Source organism: Halichoerus grypus, chromosome 7 (assembly GCF_964656455.1).
Source record: "Halichoerus grypus chromosome 7, mHalGry1.hap1.1, whole genome shotgun sequence".
NCBI lineage: Eukaryota > Metazoa > Chordata > Mammalia > Carnivora > Phocidae > Halichoerus > Halichoerus grypus.
In genome coordinates this window covers 128,760,162-128,778,595 of record NC_135718.1, presented here as the reverse complement: position 1 = coordinate 128,778,595, position 18,434 = coordinate 128,760,162, and the positions used below count along the sequence as shown (strand labels likewise).

Sequence of the window (18,434 nt, the reverse complement as noted above, 5' to 3'; positions counted from 1 at the left end):
TGTCGGCAATATGGCGCTTCGCATAACCCACTGGAGGGGGAAGAAGGGGACTTTCTGTATGGTCTGAGCATCTTCCATCACTTCTCCATATATAATTCTCTGTTCCTATTCTAAGTAATCACTTCTTCGTCTTCCCTGATGCTCTTCCTCCCCCCCCCAAATTAAGCTCTTTTGAAGATACTCGTTCTCAGCAGTTAATTATTCCAATTTTCCTTTCAGCCAAGACCTCTCACTACTTGCATTCCTCTACTCCCCAAGTCCCAGTGTTTTGGAGCCCACACAATTGGCTCTGTGCGTCCAAGCTCTGGCTGTAGGCCCACCCACACAAAGCACCCCTCAGTATCTCTCTGCCCCCTCCCCTGCTCACTCCTGCTCGCAGCCAGAGCCTCAGCATCTCACCCGTGCTCTCAGAAGCTTCTAGGTAGGTCAGAGGGTGTCATTCATTATATACAAGCAGAACTTTGTCCTAATTCCCAGCCACTCAGCCAGCAGTGAGACCCAAATATTTTATCGGAGCGATAGGCAGGCGTTGGCTCTGGCAGAAGGCTTCCAGCAGGAAGAATCCAGTATTAATTATGAAGGCCCTGTTTTGGAGCCTTGTTGCTGTGCTCTCCTTCCATCTAAAACAAGCCACCCCAAACTTCGGTGGCTTAAAACAACCATTTATTTGCTCATGATTCTGTAATTGGGGCAGAGCTTGGTGGTGGGAGCTCACCCTTGCTCCGTGGGTTTGGCTGGGGCAACCCGAATTCCAAGACGGCCTCGCTCATACATCCGATGCCTTAGCTGAGGTGATGGAGGTCTGGGGGTGGCCTGCACCTCCCTTTCTCTCCAGGTCTCTCATCCAGTCGGTGTAGTCAGGCATTACATAGTCGCCAGCTTCCAGAGCATGAAGACAGAAGCTCGGAGGACTCTGAAGACCTAGGCCTTAAGACCCAGCTTCAATGGGAGGTGTTACGAGTTGAATCGTGGCCCTTACCCACTCAAGATCATACACTGAAGTTCTAACTTTTGCTTTTTCAGAATGTGGCGTTAACTGGAAGGTCATACTGGAGTAGGGTGCCAATATGACTGGTGTCCTTATTAAAGGAGGAATTTGGACATTTCCACAAGGAGAATGCCATGGTGGGTTGGAGTTAATGCTCTCACACCTGTCAAGTACTAGGAAAGAGCCCTGGAACAGAGACTGCCCTAGTGGGCTCAGAGGAAACGTGGCCCCGGCTGCAACTTGATCTCAGACTTCTAGCCTCCAGAGCCGTGAGACAACTTTATGTTGTCTTTTTTTTTTTTTTTAAGATTTTATTTATTTGAGAGAGAGAGAGCATGAGAGTGGGGAGGGTCAGAGGGAGAAGCAGACTCCCCACTGAGCAGGGAGCCCAACGCGGGACTCGATCCTGGGACTCCAGGATCACGACCCGAGCCGAAGGCAGTCGCTTAACCAACTGAGCCACCCAGGCGCCCACAACTTTATGTTGTCTTAAGCACCCAGTTTGTGGTACTTTGTTACAACAGCCCGGCAAACAAATCCGGAAGGGAAATGAAGTCTACTTCTTGGTGGAAAGGGAGCCCTGCACATACAGGGATGGGGGAATTGTGGCTGTTCTTGCAGACCATCTACTCCAAGACCGTCCAAGAGTAGACAGGTCCTACACCTGACTCTACTCAAAACTTGCTGGGTAGTGTTGGGGAAGCCGTGTAGCTCTTCCTCCCTTTCCCAGACACTAAGGACAAGCTTAGGTAAGATAGCCCTTTTTTTTTTTTTTTTAATATTTTATTTATTTGACAGAGAGAGACACAGCAAGAGAGGGAATACAAGCAGGGGGGAGTGGGAGAGGGAGAAGCAGGCTTCCCACGGAGCAGGGAGCCCCATGTGGGGCCCGATCCCAGGACCCTGGGATCATGACCTGAGCCGAAGGCAGACGCTTAACAACTGAGCCACCCAGGCGCCCCTAAGATGGCCTTTTTGACTGTTGCCAGCTTTAAAACTTTGTGCCCTCCTAAGAGTTCTTTTGTAGCCTGGATCAGTATCCCCTGAAGGTTTGTAGACACGATTGCTGGTCACCACCCCCCCCCACTCTTGGTTTCTGATTCGATAGGTCCGGGTGAGGCCTGAGAATCTGCAGTTCTAAGAAGTTCCCAGGTGATGCCGCTTCGAGACCACACTGTTAGGGGACCATTGGCAGGCAGTGGTCCCCAGCCCAGTCCCCACGTTGGAATCACCTGGGGAGCTTTCACAAACCGATGGCAGGGCTCTACCCTGGAGCTTCTGACTGCTCTTGGATCCACGCTCTGGTATTTTTCTAAAAATCTCCTTAGGTGAAGCGAATGTGCAGCCGGAGTTGAGAGCCAGACTTTCGCAGGAACAGTACAATAAAAGCATCAGTGCGTATTTCTAAGAAAAATTGTTCCTCAATCTGACCTGCATGGCCCAAACGGAATACACCTTTCAACGAAGGAAAAAACGTGTTCCCTCACTTCCTGAGATTAAGGAATTTGACTCTTAAGCTCCTGTCACCCCTCTGGAACACTTTGTAACTGCCTCTGGTCCCATCATCTCTCTCATGACCGACGCAGTGCCACTGGCCCAGAAAGAGGTGGGAATTCAGTCCTCAAAGGAAGGGAGAAGAGGAATCCCTCGTTTCTATGTCCCCACCTCAAACATCAGCACGGACTTGTGGAGGCTCTCGGCCTCAGCAGATAAACCTCCCCAGGTGCCGTCAGTAACGTGAGGAACTTGAGCTGAAATAACCTAAATCTATGCAGCACCTACTCTGCCCCTGACCTTGACAGAGCAAGCACACATGTAGTCAGGAAAGCTCTGGGCTCATGCGCTTCATTCTCTGCGCTTCAGTGACCTCAGACGTAAGGTAAACGGGTTCCGTCGCACTGAGCTGCAGTGACAAAAGCACGGGAAGTGCTTACCACGGGGTCAGACACACACAGAGTCATTTGTGTCCCTCCTGATCCCAACCATTTTGTGAAGCAGCATCCCTGTTTTGCAGATGAGGAAACCGCTACCGAAATGGATTGGTCCAAGGTCTAACAGCTAGGACAGGGCCTGGCTGGGACCTGGACCTGAGCCCACGTGCTGGGAGAGGCCCTGCTCCGTGGTTGGCGAGAGGGATGGGAGCAGGCGGGAGGTTTGCTGACAGGTGAACCTAATCATCCACAGAACAGCCCCCCCAACCTGGCACTGAGGCGACAGAGTGAACAGGGCAAGTTCTGCTGGGGTCAGGAGAGGGAAGATGCAAGTGACCAGAAGTTCAAGTGTTGGTAGAAAGGAGTGAGGAGGGAAAGTCAGACCGGCCCTCCCGTTCCTTCTTTCTGCTGGGCCTGCTGTGTCCTGGGGGGCAGGGGGGCGGTGGGCATGATGTGCCTGCCGCAGACTTCAGGCTAAGGGAGAGTCGAAATGACGCGAAGCTGCCTTAGATTCTAGGATTCTATAGCTTTTTCTTTCAACAGATAATAAAATGCCTACTTTGTACTGTGAAGCCTTGGGACACAGGGGTGAACAAATAGGCACGCGGGGCTATCAGGAAGCACATCCTGTCGGAGCGGGTACCAGATCTTCAACTGTTCCCTGGCTCTAGCTTGAGGTACGCAAAGAGAGCGGGTAGCAGGAGGCCTGGCCTTGTTGGGGGGGGGGGCAGGGGAGGCTCCTCTGAGGACCCCTCACTGAAGCGGAGAACAGAGTTAGCCAGAGGAAGGAGGTCTAGGCCAGGAAACAGCCCATGGGGAAGCCCCAGGTCTAACATGAGGTCAGGCCCATGGAAAGAACTGCAGGAACCGCGTGGCTGAGGCGGAGGGAGATGAGATCAGTGAGGCAGTTGTAGGCAGTGTTAAAACAGGTTTACCCCCAGAACTGTGGGGAAGCCCCCGAAGGGACTGTAAGAGGGAATGTCATGACCCAACATGATGTATTCCTTGCCTAAAAATTCTGAGCCCTCACATGCTACTCTCATTTGACTCCCACAGCAACCCTGTGAGGATAATACCTTCATTGACAGATAAGAGCACTTGGGATCACAAAGGTCAAGTGTCTGAGTTCACAGATCTGTCCCACCCCTTTCTCCTTCCCGGACCAGGTAGACACTGCCAATGCCCAAGTGGACTGATGGTGGGGGTGGGCGGGGATGCTGATGCCGGGGGGAGGGGCAGGGAGCCTGCGTGGCCGTCTTGTCTCAGCCCCCTCGGTGATAATAGCTCGGTGGCCGTCCAGGCCTTCTAAAATAGCCCAACCAGAAGGAGGAGAATCATGCCCTGAGGTGTCCCGGTGGGAAAATCTGCCCTCCCCACCCACCCAGGGCTGGGCAGACAACACAAAGGAAATGTCCTACCTGCCCGGGCTTGTCTGAGGCTCCCTAGGAGAGGGGAGGAGTTCAGACCCCGTGGGCGGGCTGATCCTGCCCTGGGGGAAGTGTCAGCAGGGAGTAACCTCCCAGTTTCAAAGGAGCAGGCCCTTGGGAGGGAGTCGTCGCAGCCTGTGGTCCTCTAGGGCTGGGGGTGGGGAGGGAAGAGGCGCCCGGCTGGTCCACGGCTGGGTGTTAGGCACCTTGGTCTCCTAAAGCCAAGGGAGGGGTCCGCAGATGTGCTCTGAGCGTCCAGCATCTGCTCAGGGTGGGGAATCACATTTTAAGATCTCAGCTAGTAAGCAGAGCTGAACTGAAGCCCACGTTTGGGTGACCGCAAGCCTGTGGGCTTCTCATTGAACCGCATTAACCTGGTAAACAGAGTTTACTCATTCCCGGGGAGAGCCTCAAAGGCCTCCAGCAGGATGTGAGTTTGGCGCAGCCCCTCACCTCAGGTGTTTAGCACTCAGTGGGAACTCAGTAAAGGTTTGGACGAATGAGAAACCTGGCGGGAGAGGGATCACTGCAGAGTCCTGGAGCTGGGGCTGGGGGCCGAGGGGAGGGAGGCAGGGGTCTCATCGCGGGGCCCAGGGGCTGGCGGGCTTCTCCCCAACCCTCCCGGAGTAGTGGGTGTCAAGGCTCCCCAGTCTCACCTGGGCACCAGATGCTGTGCTGCCCGGCCCGGGCTTTCTAGCAGGAATCTGGCTACCAAAAGACAAACGCCATTCCCCTACAAGGCAATTCGGAGGACACGAAGCAGCTGCTTTGGATAAAGGATGTGGCAGGCATAAAGGGAGGAAAAGAGGCCAGCGAGGGAGACAGCATGGACTGACCCGGGGGAGCCCAGGAGGGATGGGGGGGGCTTGTGCTCCCACTTCGCTTCGCTTCCTCCACACCCGCCCCGCAGCCCCACTGCATACCAAGATCCCGGGAAGGGAGGACCCACCTTGCACGGGGAGGGTGGGCGGCACCGGCTGGGTTCGCTGCTGGGCGGGGGGGGGGGGGGGGGGGGGGGGGGGGCCTTAGGGGCCGTGGGCTGAGAGGGCCAGGACCCACAGGAATCACCATCGGGGGAAGGGCTGGGTGCTGCAGGCAGTTGGGTGGTGACGTCTATGAAGTTTCTTGGCAGCCTTGTCCCTCAGGCCCAGGGGAGGGGGGACCACCCCAGCACGGCCACCTTTGGCTGCACTCCTACCCCAAGGGCCTCAGCCAGGGTCTGGGTTGTGGCAATGCTGTGGGACCCCTGCAAACCCCAGGTCATCTGTCTCTCTCATTTATATTTATATATTTTAATCCGTAAAAGGGAGATCGCTCCTACAGTTGTGCTTCTGAAGATTAAACCAGATAAGGTATTCCTTCCTATGAGATTTATGAACTAAAGTGACTTTAAAAAGCAAGGGGATTATTCACTCATTCAACAAACACCCACAGAGTTTGGGCAATGGATTTGGAGGTTAAGCAGGAACTCACTGTCCAGACAAATCCAACTCAAGTTGCCCTGGGAGTTCTTTGAAAGGGCCACCGAGCTGGATCTTGCCAAAGAGGCACGGGTTAGCCATGCAGAAAAGGAGGGAGGGATTCCAGACTGGGTGGGGAGTGTGTGGGCGACAGGGAGCCAAGGCACACTTGATGGGAACTACAGAATCTTTTTGCCCTTTTTTTCTTTGGGTAATTCTAGCAACGCCTAATGCTCACCCAGCGCTTACTAAGTACCTACAATATTCTAAGTGCTTCATGTATTTCTCACCCTTAATCCTCACAGCCCTGCTCTTTATTATCCCCATTGTACCTAATGAGAAAATTCAGGTCTGGAGGATAAAGTAACTTCCCAAAGTTGTTCTGCCAGGAAACGACAGCTGAGCTTTGGACCCTGTTAGGCTGACTCTAAAAGCCGCAGATGTAACCACCCACCCTAAGACCTCCTTTTTTTTTTTTTTTAAGATTTTATTTATTTATTTGTCAGAGAGAGAGAGCCAGCATGGGTGGGGGGGGGCGCAGAGGGAGAAACAGGCTCCAAGCTGAGTGAAGAGCCCGATGTAGGACTCAATTTCAGGACCCTGGGATCATGACCTGAGCTGACGCTTAACCTACTGAGCTACCCAGGCCTCCCCATAAAACCTCCTTTTTAAGAAGCCTCCTTACTTTTTTCAACCCTCCAAAACATCCTCTTAAAGCAACATTTCCTTTCCTTAAGAATGTCACCCCTCAGGACACCTGGCTGGCTCAGTCCGAGAGCATGGAACTCTTGATCTCGGGGTCATGAGTTCAAGCCCCATGATCATGTAGAGATTACTTAAAAAAATGTTTTTTTAAATGTCACCCCTCATCTTCCTCTCACACAAAATCCCAGTTCCTTTAACTTTTTGTAAGAGGGGTTCTGGCTTGTGAGAGGCCAGAGTAAGGTTAGCAGGACATGGAAAGAAGACTTGGAGGGATGTATTTAGGAAGGGACTGGGGCCTAGAATGAACTCAAAATCTGACCTAAAGCTCTGCCTCTCACCGATCCCAAAAAGCCCCAGCAAGGAGTTGGAGAGGAAGAGCAGAATTCGGGCTCAGAGAAGCATCTTGCTTTCTCATAGCCAAGGCTGATCTCCTTAGAGTTCATTTCCCCCCACGGAAAATTAAGGCAACTTTGATCAGTGACTTTCTTGGCTTCCCCTGCCCTAACCCTCACTTGAAACAGGGAGCAGAGCATCCACTTTAAGAGACAATGCGGGGCACCTGGGTGGCTCAGTCGGTTAAGCACCTTTGGCTCAGGTCACGATCATCTCAGGCTCCCTGCTCAGCTGGGAGTCTGCTTCTCCCTCGGCCCCTCCCCCTGCACTTGCTTTCTCTTTCTCTCTCTCTCTCAAATAAATAAATAAAAATCTTTAAAAATTAAAAAAAAAAAAAAGAGAGACAAAGAATGTTCCAGAGAAGGAGGTGGTGGGGAAGGTAGGCCTATAAGGCTCAATCAGACACATGGCAGCCACAAGGCCCGCACCCTCCAAACCTTTGCCGAGACTTCTCTTTAAAAAGAGGTCTGAGGAAGCACATCATTCTCAGTACTCATCACCAGAGCCCCTGTAATCATTCCCCAGTGATGTGGGTTGCTTTCTGTCCTAACTGCATTTCATCTGCCAACCCCATAATGACTCACCTCATCATTTACCTTTACCATTCAGCTACTTCAACGTAAGACCCCACAACCCAGCACATGGGAAGGAGGCCAGTCTTGGGGAGCTGGCACGCCCACGCTGGGGTCTGTGACTTTGACCCACATTGCAGCTTCGTTCAGTCACACCCAGCCAGGACCTGGCCTGCGCTACACCCTAGATCCTAAACTGTAGCAATCCCTTTCGGTTCTTCAACATTTGGATACCCTAATCCATAGGGACAGGGCTTCCTTTTGAATTATAACACTCATTGTAAATCATTAGATGGCTTATCCTAAATGGCTCGGTTCTTCAGGAGGACATTAAGCCCCAAATAGGGTGGGGGCGTCAATAGGAGGACGACGTCAGCCTCTGAAAGTGGAGCTAATGAATGGAACAGATCCATTCCGCCATCTCTGCAGACTAATCCGTGCTCAAAGATGGTTCGCGTTACTGATAAGATGAGGGTGTGTCCTGAGAATCCATCTAAGTGATTAGTGCTTCAGAAGTGAAAATGATTGCCAGAGAGTATCCAAGAACGTCGTAACCTAATCAAGGGTGCTGTAACCTGGGAAAGCCTCCCCAGAGCGGAGCGGGGTCATCGCTCGTTGTGTTCTAAAATTGTGTTTTTAGGGGCGCCTGGGGGGCTCAGTCGGTGAAGCGTCTGCCCTCGGCTCAGGTCATGATCCCAGGGTCCTGGGCTCGAGCCCCACATCGGGCTCCCTGCTCAGCGGGGAGCCTGCTTCTCCCTCTCCCTCTGCCTGCCGCTCCCCCTGCTTGTGCTCTCTTTTTCTCTCTGTCAAATAAATAAATAAAATCTTTAACAAATAATAATAAAAATAAAATTGTGTTTTTATATCTTTTGAATTAGTTACCAGCGTTTTAAAAATTGAGAGGTCTAGGGGCTTAGTCGGTAGAACATGAAACTCCCGATCTCAGGGTCATGAGTTCGAGCCCCACATTGGGTGTAGAGCTTACTTTAAAACCTTAAAAAAAATAAAAATAAAAAATTGAGCAGTCTAACATAAAAATTGGGACTTCCATCTTCTCCTGAGAAATCGCCAGATCTGGCAACACAGGGCCCACATGTCTACAGGGCACCCATCCAGGAAAGCTGAGCAGCCCTTCACATGGGGCTACAGAGCCCCAGGCTACAGAGCCCCTCACCACTTTCCACCGTCTCCCAGACACCGAGGCTGAGGACAACTGCCAGTTAGGACAACAGCGTTATTACTGGGTTCTTAGCCCAGGCTTTGCTTCACCCACCTATGTTACCTCAGGGTCCCCGTGACACGGGAATAAGGCCCAGCCACTGTCCAAGGAGAAGGTGCCCTGATAAGATCTTAGTCCCCTTCCTTGACTTATTCACTTACACTTTCTGCCTGGAATACCCTTCCCTCCACTTCCCTGCCTGAGAAATACCTCATCCGTTTGCCTGCCACCTCCTCTGTGAAACTCTCCCTAAAGATTCCAGGCACAGTCAGTCCCTCGCTCCACTGGGCACTGTGCCCCCTGAATGCTGTATTTTAGTTGTCCCTCACACTAGAGCAAGAGCTCTTTAAGCCAGAGTCTGCAGCCTCTTACCTCTTACCCTGGTGCCCAGGACCCGACATGGAATGCTCCTTGGCTCGTAGAGGTCACTCTGTGGAAAAGTTTGAACGTGAGCCGAAGTGATAGGTCTACACTGGGGTGGACATGAAAATAGAAAACCACAGAGGTTGAAGCACTTTGGGTGGAGAAGGTGCAAGATTTGGTAAAAGCTTTTTAAACAAGCCATTCCAGGTGATTCTGATGCAAGTGGTTCATAGACCACTTTTTTAAAACACTGTTTTAAGATTTTGAGTTTATGTATGTAAGGTAACCATGGCCAGAAATAGACGTCTTTGGAGGGGTGTACCAGCTTTTGGAGCAAGCTAAAGAATTTGGTTTTAGACATGTTGAGCTCGAGATGACAGTGGAAGAGCCAAGTGGAGGGTACCCATCATGGGCTGGAGAGAAGACACTGAGGCTCCCATTGGAGACCTCAGAGGATGCTGCTGACTTAAGTAGCACCTGAAAGCTCCTTCGGGCGACTCTGAGCATGATTGAGAAATTGGAGAAAGAAGATATAGATGATGAAGAGTAAAGGGCCTTGGAATATTCCCATGTTTAGGGATGGGCAGAGGAAACAGTGTCAATGACAGGGATCGCCAATCAGAGAGGCATGTGGAAATATAGACTGGTGTAGGATTTGTGGAAGAAAGGTGGGAAAGAGAAGGGAAGAGGGGAGAAAGAAAAGGGAAGTGGGAAGTGTCATTTATTTATTAAGTATCTATTATATGCCAGGTGCTGAGATGGACACCTGTCCGTATTTCCTTGTTTAATTCTAACTAGATTCTCCATTTTGACCCCCTTCAGAGTAGTCTGCACAGCAGTAGCAATCTTTCCAAAGCACAGCACAGGTCATTTTGCTCTCCTGCTTAAAACTCTTCCTTCATTCCCTCTTGCCATCAGTGTAGCCAAAACCCCTTCATGTACTTCTACAGTTGTTGTTTTTTTTAAATAACTGCTTTATGGAGATTTAACTCACATACCATAAAATTCACTTTTTTTTTTTTTTTTTTTTTGAGAGAGAGAGAGAGAGCACAAGCAAGGGTTGGGGCAGAGGGAGAGGGAGAGAGAAAATCTCAAGCAAGCTCTATGCTCAGCATGGAGCCCAATGCAGGGACTCGATCCCACAACCCTGAGATCATGACCTGAGCTGAAATCAAGAGTCAGATGCTTAACTGACTGAGCCACCTGGGCGCCCCAAGTTCACATTTTAAAGTACACAATTCAATAGTTTTTAGTATATTCACAGAGTTGTGCAACCATTACCACAATCAATTTTAGAACATTTTCTTTTCTTTTTTTTTTTAAATTTATTTGTCAGAGAGAGAGAGAGCACAAGCAGAGGGAGCAGGCAGAGGGAGAAGCAGGCTCCCCGCTGAGCAAAGAGCCCCATGTGAGACTTGATCCCCAGGGCCCTGGGATCATGGCTGGAGCTGAAGGCAGATGCTTAACCAACTGAGCCACCCAGGCGCCCCGAACTTATAACCTTAAGATCAAGAGTTGCACACTCTACCGATTGAGCTAGCCAGGTGCCCCTAATTTTAGGACATTTTCATCACTGTAAAAGACACCCATACCCATTAGAAGTCATTTTCTTTCTTTTTTTTTTTTAAGATTTATTTTTTTTAATACTTTATTTATTTATTTATTTTAAAGATTTTATTTATTTATTCATGAGAGACAGAGAGAGAGAGAGACAGAGGCAGAGGGAGAAGCAGGCTCCCCGCGGAGCAGGGAGCCCGATGCGGGACTCGATCCCAGGACCCTGGGATCATGACCTGAGCCGAAGGCAGACGCTCAACCGACTGAGCCACCCAGGCGTCCCTTTTTTAAGATTTATTAATTTGAGGGTTGCCTGGGTGGCTCAGTCGTTAAGAGTCTGCCGTCGGCTCAGGTCATGATCCCAGGGTCCTGGGATCGAGCCCCGCATGGGTCTCCCTGCTCCGCGGGAAGCCTGCTTCTCCCTCTCCCACTCCCCCTGCTTGTGTTCCCTCTCTCACTGTGTCTCTCTCTGTCAAATAAATAAAATCTTTAAAAAAAAGAAGACTTATTAATTTGAGAGAGAGAGTGAGAGTGTGCCAGTGGGGGGAGGGGCAGAGGGAAAGGGAGAGGGAGAGAATCCCAAGCAGACTCCCTGCTGAGCAGAGAGCCCAATGTGGGGCTCCATCTCACCACCTTGAGATCATGACCTGAGCCGAAATCAAGCACTGGGCGCTTAACCGACTGAGCCACCCAGGGGCCCCTAGAAGTCATTTTCCATTTCCCTTTTCCTCAGCCCTGGCTATTAATCTACTTCAGTTTCTATGGATTTGCTTAGTCTGGACATTTCCTACATATGGAATCCTATGATATGTGGCCTTTTGTGACTGATTTCTTTCATGTAGCATAATGGTTCATAAATGCTGTAACATATATCAGTACTCCATTCCTTTTTATGGCCAACTACTGTTTCATTGTATGGATATATACTTCATTCTGCATATCCTTTCATCAGTTGGACATGTAGATTGTTTTCACTTTTTGGTCATTATGATACTGCTATGAACATTCGTCTTAGCATGGATGTAAGTTTCATTTTCCTGAGTATAGACCTAGGAGTGGAATTGCTGGATCACACGGTAATCTGTTGAACATTTTGAGGAACTGCTAAACACTTTCTCAAAGTGGCTGTACCGTTTCACAACGCCACCAGCAACGGATGTGGGTCCCAATTTCTCTAAATCCTCACCAACACTTATTTTTCCATGTTTTTTTTTAATTAGAGCCTTCCTAGTGGGTGTTAAGTGGTATCTCATTGTGGTTTTGACTTGCAATACCCTGGTGACTAATGATGAGCATCTTCTAATGTGCTTAGTGGCCATTTGTACATCTTCTTTGGAGAAATCTCTATTCAAATCCTTTGCCCATCTTTAATGGGTTGTGTTTTTACTATTGAGTGTAAGAGTTCTTTATAATATTCTGAATGCCAGTCTCTTATCAGATATACGATTTGCAAATATTTTCTTCCATCCTGTGTGTTGTCATTTCACTGTCTTGATGGTGTCCTGTGAAGTACAAAAGTTTTTGATTTTGATAAAGTCCAATGATCTATTCTTTGATTGCTGATGCTGTTGGTGACATATCCTGATATACCGCTGCCTAATCCAAGGTCGGAGTGATTTACGCCTTATATCTTCCTCTAAGATTTTTAGTTTTTATTCTTACATTTAGGTCTGTGATCCATCTGGGGGTCAATTTTTTATATGGTGTGAGGTAGGGGTCTAACTTCATTCTTTTGCATGTAGATATACAGTTGTTCCAACACCATTTGTTGAAAAGACTATTCTTTCACCCATTGAATTGTCTGTGACCCTTCTCAAGCTGGTCCTCTCTCAGTCCTGTGGCTTCATCTTCTGCCTCATCCCTTCTCCAGCTTGCACTCCATCTCCTGTCCCACTAAATGATTTGTGTTTTCCTAAATGAGCCATGTCCTTTCTCACCTCTGGCCTACTTCTTGGCATGCTGTTTCTTTTACTGGAAAAAGCTCCCCGACCTTCTTCCCACATTACCTGGATATCTTCTCTAATTATCTGTCAGGTCTGGGCTTAGATACCATATTTTCCAAGAGGCCTTTCCTAAGCCCCCAAGAATATTTTAGGAAGAGCAGGTCTGTGCTTCCAAAAGACCATGTACTTAACCCTGACAGGGGCTTTTTTTGTGTGCCTGGCACATAGTAGGCACTCAATAAGTATCTGAGGAATGAATGAATCCCAGAAGTCAAGGAAGAAGGCTGTTTCAAGAAGGAACGCTAGTTAGTATTGTGTATTGCTGCAGAGTTTAGGGGAATGAGCTCTGAAAAAATGCAACTGGGGGGTGCCTGGGTGGCTCAGTCGTTAAGCGTCTGCCTTCGGCTCAGGTCATGATCCCAGAATTCTGGGATCGAGCCCCGCATCGGGCTCCCTGCTCCGCGGGAAGCCTGCTTCTCCTTCTCCCACTCCCCCTGCTTGTGTTCCCTCTCTCACTATCTCTCTCTCTGTCAAATAAATAAAATCTTTAAAAAAAAAAAAAAATGCAACTGGGTTTTGACTATTTTTGTCACTACAAATAGGGAAGAGTTTCAGTAGTATTGTGGATGTAGAAGCCAGTGGGGGAGTTAAGGAGTGAATTGCTGACGAGAAAGTGAAGTTTTAATTACAAACTACTTATGTCCAAGTTTGTTTGTGAGGAAAGGATAAAATAGATGGGCACTATGAAACAGCTTAAAAGGATAGAGTTAAGGGCCTAGTTTTATTGCTATCAGTCCATCTGCCGCTTTCCTGAATTTCAGAGAATTTGACTTCTAATGAGAGTCACTTTCTTGGCTTCTTATATCAATTTTAGGGACACCCCAGGATTTCCCCATTTACCCTCCTACTACCACATTACACTCCCCCCACCTCTGACTATGTGTCAAAATAGGAGTGTGTATATTTACACACTCTGTGCTGATCTCAGCATCCCAAAAATCTAACCATTCTGGGATTGACCAAGGCCTTTCTCCAAGTTGGGCTAAGCTATATCTGCTCCCAGAAAAAGATATCCTATAAGAATCACTTGTCTGGGTAGAAAAAGGAAGGAACCGGTCTCTTGACATCATCGTGGCACCAAAGGAACCAACTGCCTAAACAGCAGTTTAGGTGAAAGGAAAAGCAGAGAGAGTCTTCTCTCTCTGCCCCTCATTCCCTGGCATTGCCCCTATGTCAGTCAGATAGGCTGGAATGGAATGGCTTCAAGACTTTAATTTTTTACACCCTTACTGATTTACCTCCAACTCTGAGCTGCTTCCATATCTTTGGTATTTTGCTCCCAGAGGTAAATATGCCTGATTATAAGACCGCCAACCTGATCAGCCTTCACCACCAGCCTTACGCAGCTCACATTGTGCCCCATCCTTTTCAGAAATATCTCCTGATTCATCTGCCCTTCGAAGAGATGGCCCAGCAAGGTGAAGCTGGTACAGTATTGAGGCATTCCCTCAGGGTCGTAGCCCAGCTCCACTTGCCCCTTCTTCAGGGCGTACTTTCCATCCACGATGGTGCCTGTCAATACTTGCACTTTGCTCAAGTTCGCCGGATGGTTCAAAATGACTGTCAGGTGGTTCCCTGCACTAACATTGTGGGTCCAGAAGAATGACTCGTCCAGGGTGTAGGCTTCCCAGGGGAAATGAACATCAAAAACCTTCATATCCGTGAAAATGGCTCCAGGTGGGTTGTCAGGAACATAGGGGTTCTTTTTCTGAACTGGTGTGGCCTTCTGGGTGTCATTAGAGATGTGGTAGGAGAACCTGTGGTAGAAAAGGAAAGGTCTGCAGATGATTGGGTTTTTCTGAGCTAGGAGGGTACGGAAGTGGGGGATCAGCCTGTCAAGGGGCTTCTCCTTGTAGAAAAGGAGTAAGAAATGGGCCAGGAGTGGGAGGTCTTTGCTGTGGAAGAGTTTGCCAAGGATGCCCATATTAGAGAACTCCAGTAGCACCCATGGGTTGGACCTCATGGTGTTCACCTTCCAATGAATGTGGGTGATAAAGTTGGGGGCAGAAAAGACATTGTCCTCCAGTAACAGGAAGTATTCAGAGAGCCCTGTGGCAAAGCTCATGAGGAAGGCGTGATCTATATTCTGCTTAGAGTAGAATTCCCCATGATGGGCCTCGTTCCTCATGTCATCCACGGAGGGGTAGGCATCAGGCGGAGCATGGATCAGTAGCAACTGCCCTGCTAAGATCTGTGGGCTGAAGAGGGTTGAAATATGGAGAACTGTTTCTCTGAGCCCGGTGAGGTCAGAATGTGCCAGGTGGACCAGCACTGTGAGACGTTTCTGCTGAATCTTAGAGGAAGCACGGAACAGAGAGACCAGTGTGTACAAGAGGCTTCTTTGATCTGGTTGTGGCACTGAGGAGATGCCCACTGTCAGCCATGCTAAGGAGAGGCCAAAGAGGGACAATTGTCAGTGTATACTGGGTTGGTGGTAAAGGTGGTCAGAGGGCTAGGGGTTGGGATGCTCTTTGGGACCTACTCTGTTTCTTTCTTTCCTCTCCTATTTCTATTCTATGCTCTCTTTTGGTAGAGGGGATGCTTAGATCGTTGCTACTCAGAATGTGGTCCTTAGTCCAGTAACATCAGTCTCATCTGGAAGCTTATTAGAAATGCAGAATCTGGGTTCCTAGATAAACAGAATCTGCACTTTAACAGTATCACCAAGAACTTAATATGCACGTTTAAGTTTGAGAAGCACTAAGCTAGGTGATACTGGGTCCCCGTGGGTCCCTTTGTGTCTTCTTTGAGCCAGAATTTTGTAGCACATGGTTTAGGTGCTCAGTAAGTATTAGCTAATATTATAGATATTATCATTCTTTTTGTTTTATCCAGTTCATCTTCCCAAAGCTCACCTTTAGGTGAAAGGAAAAGCAGTTCTTCATAAGTCGGGAACCCCAGGTTCCTGTCCCAGTTCTGCCACGGATTGTGTGACCTTGGGCAAGTCCCTTCACTCCTGAGCTTAGATCCTGATCCACAAAACTGAGGGATTTGGACTATGACTCTAAGGCCCCTTCTAACCCAAATGTTCTCTAATCCAACGATTCTGCCTTCCTGTAACAATTATCTTTTCCCTTCTTCTTCTTCATTCCTGATATATAAATGTCATGGTGGGGAGAGAATTGTCTGCCAGATTCAAATATTCCTGGGCACAGTCCTGCCTTTTCTCTCTCCCTTCTTTCTTTCCTTCCTAACTACCTCACTTCTCTTGATGTTCCTACTTTCCCTAGGATCCCCCATTCTCCTCCTTGGAACTCACTCTTTCTTCTCTGCTGAATTGTTTTAAAATATTCGAAGGTAAGATTCTGCCAGTCTTCTAGTGGTCTCGGGTCTTTCCTTTTGTCATAATTGTCCTCCTAGAGCATTGACAAAAGGCAAAACATGTACCTCCTTTCATAAAAAGAATAGGGTTTAGCCGCTAGAGGCTTCTCATAAGCTTTTCCAGGAAAGAGAGGGAATGGATCACCCTCCCCAGAGTGAACCCAGCACATTCTCAGGATGTCTGACCACTGGCCAAAGTGTGGAGGGCTCCAGCTCTATTTGCTCTCTTCCTTACCTTAACAAATATTGGGGGTGGGGGAGCAGCTTCTTTATGGACCGACGGGTCCAAGTTCATATCCCAACTCCCTTTGGAGCTTCCTGCTCTCAGGTGAAAAGGTACAGGTGCTTTGAGAAACTACCTGTTCACACCATTCCCACGCTACATCCTCAATTCCCACACGGAGAGCAAGGGTTGCTACCTGGCCTTTGATAGCCATCACGTTTTGATCATCTTCAATTTCCTCGGGGATTTTCAAAGTGATGAAGAGCCACAGGAATCCGATGCCCACTGACGTTATGAAGCAGCGCCTGATGGAACACCGCATGGTGTCTGTAGGGTGTGGTTCCTATAGCAAAAAGTCAACATGGACAGCAGCTGGGCACTCTCTCCATTTGTCCATGCCTAGAACTTCTTCGTCCTCTGGAAGCTTTCCCCCACACAATCCCCCCATATTCTATCCTTCCTCCTCCTCATTGTTAACTTATTTCCAAAGCCTGCCTTTTTATCTGAGCTGGGAACCTGATGGAATATAATAGCCTTATTCCCTGACTAAAGAAAGAATGTCACCTGTCCTGCGAATTCTGGTGCCTTCTCTTTATAGGTTTGTTTGGAGATTCAACTTTCCCAAAGTTTTCCCTTCTCGAAATGAGGAAGGTCAGCTGGGGCTTCAGTGATGAGGCCCTTTAATCTTGGAAAACAGATGCTACCACCTACCCTTGCTATTTTAAAAAACAGTCAGTTTATTAAAATAGCTGAACTTGAAGTATTGCTAAATGCTAGGCAATTTGGTGCCTTTCTTACCTTTTAATAAAGGATATCCTTAATTTATTCCCATCTTTAATCTTACTCACATACCTTGATCAGAATATGATTCTGTTAGAGTGAAAAAAGAATTCTTTTGTAAATGTTGGGCTTTGGACTTCAGGCTAATTCAACCTCAAAAGCACTTGTCTACCGCTTTCTTCCTCTGTTTCAGTGTCTTTTCTCCAGTGAGAATGTGTTTCCCTGATTGTTTCTAAATGATCAGAGGAAAGGCTCTAATATGCCTCATCACCTGCTCTTGATTCTTTCCCTCTATGTTCAGTACACAAAAGAAAAGAAATGGTAGTCGGCAATTTCTGTGTTCCTGAGGCTGTAATATTCTCGAATCTCCCTGTTTTCTGGATCCTTGCCAGTGCAGGATTTCCACAGAGGTTAACGTGCTTCTCTCCCTTAACTATTTAGCTTTTTGGTAAGAGTTTAAGGGTAAAACTTATACATGGTAGGAAGGCTTCACAGAGTAAACTTTTCTTACCTGGTTTCCTTAAGCCAGGACTTCGAGTCACTTAGATGATTCAGATACAAACCACTTGATGTCAAAGAGATCGGCTTCTTTTCTCCAGAACGTAAATACAAGGATACGTATCCGGATTAAAAGGCTTTCCAGTGACAGCTGACAGAGTTTATTGCCACAGCCATAGCTCCGTTCTCCTCTGCCCCTCCTGGGTCACTTACCAGTCACGGCCGGAGGACCACCCTCTGAGTTCCACAGGCTTCTGGAAGAGGCAGGAGAGAGAGGAAGAGAGAGCTGGGGTACAGGGACCAGTCACTCCAGGCGCAATGACAGAGAGGGTGAGGCCAGCAAAGCAAGTCTTCTAGCTTTGAGCTAAGCCCCCTCTGTGATGTTACTCCTGTTCCCCCTCCACCTACTGCCCCACTATCAGGGCAGGTACAGGACTTACTAGGGCGCAGGTGCGCGCTTCAGAACTGGGAGCTAGTATTCATTCCAAAGACCAGCATCGGCATCTTTTAAGAGAACAGAGATGCCAAGAACTATCAAACCTCCCCGCCGCCATGCCCTCCACTTCCCTGAACCTGAATACCATACGCCCTTCTTCCAGTGGTTGTGCCCTGACTCCCACCCCCTCTCACCGCCTCAGGTGCTTCACCCCTGCAACGACCCTCTTTCTCTTCTGCATTACTCTCTTTCTCCCTCTCTGCTGGACCATTCCCGACATCTTGACAAGGAGCTCCACTCTGTCCTGGTGGGAAAGAAGGCAAAAAGCAAAATCCCGCTCTAAATTCATGGTCTCTCTGAATCCTGCCCATTCCTTTGCAACCCTAACGCAGCAAAACTCCTTGAAAGCCTTGCCTCTATTATGTTGCCCCACTTCGTGATGTTTTCTTTCCTCTTATTCAACCTCTCTGCAACTTTTTTTTTTTTTTATATTTTATTTATTTATTTGACAGAGAGAGAGATAGCGAGAGCAGGAACACAAGCAGGGGAGTGGGAGAG

At 48.5% G+C, this 18,434-nt stretch overlaps 1 protein-coding gene across 1 annotated transcript; it reads right to left on the bottom strand.

Moving 5' to 3' along the window:
- Nucleotides 1-5,079: 5,079 nt before the first annotated feature.
- LOC118527679 (alpha-1,3-mannosyl-glycoprotein 4-beta-N-acetylglucosaminyltransferase-like protein MGAT4E) lies at nucleotides 5,080-16,484 on the bottom strand. Its single transcript, XM_078078669.1, has 4 exons — nucleotides 16,359-16,484; nucleotides 13,934-14,911; nucleotides 5,296-5,335; nucleotides 5,080-5,177 (listed from the first exon to the last, which is right to left on the bottom strand). Exons 1-4 carry the CDS (start codon nucleotides 16,482-16,484, stop codon nucleotides 5,080-5,082), a joined length of 1,242 nt encoding a protein of 413 aa, XP_077934795.1.
- Nucleotides 16,485-18,434: the final 1,950 nt, after the last annotated feature.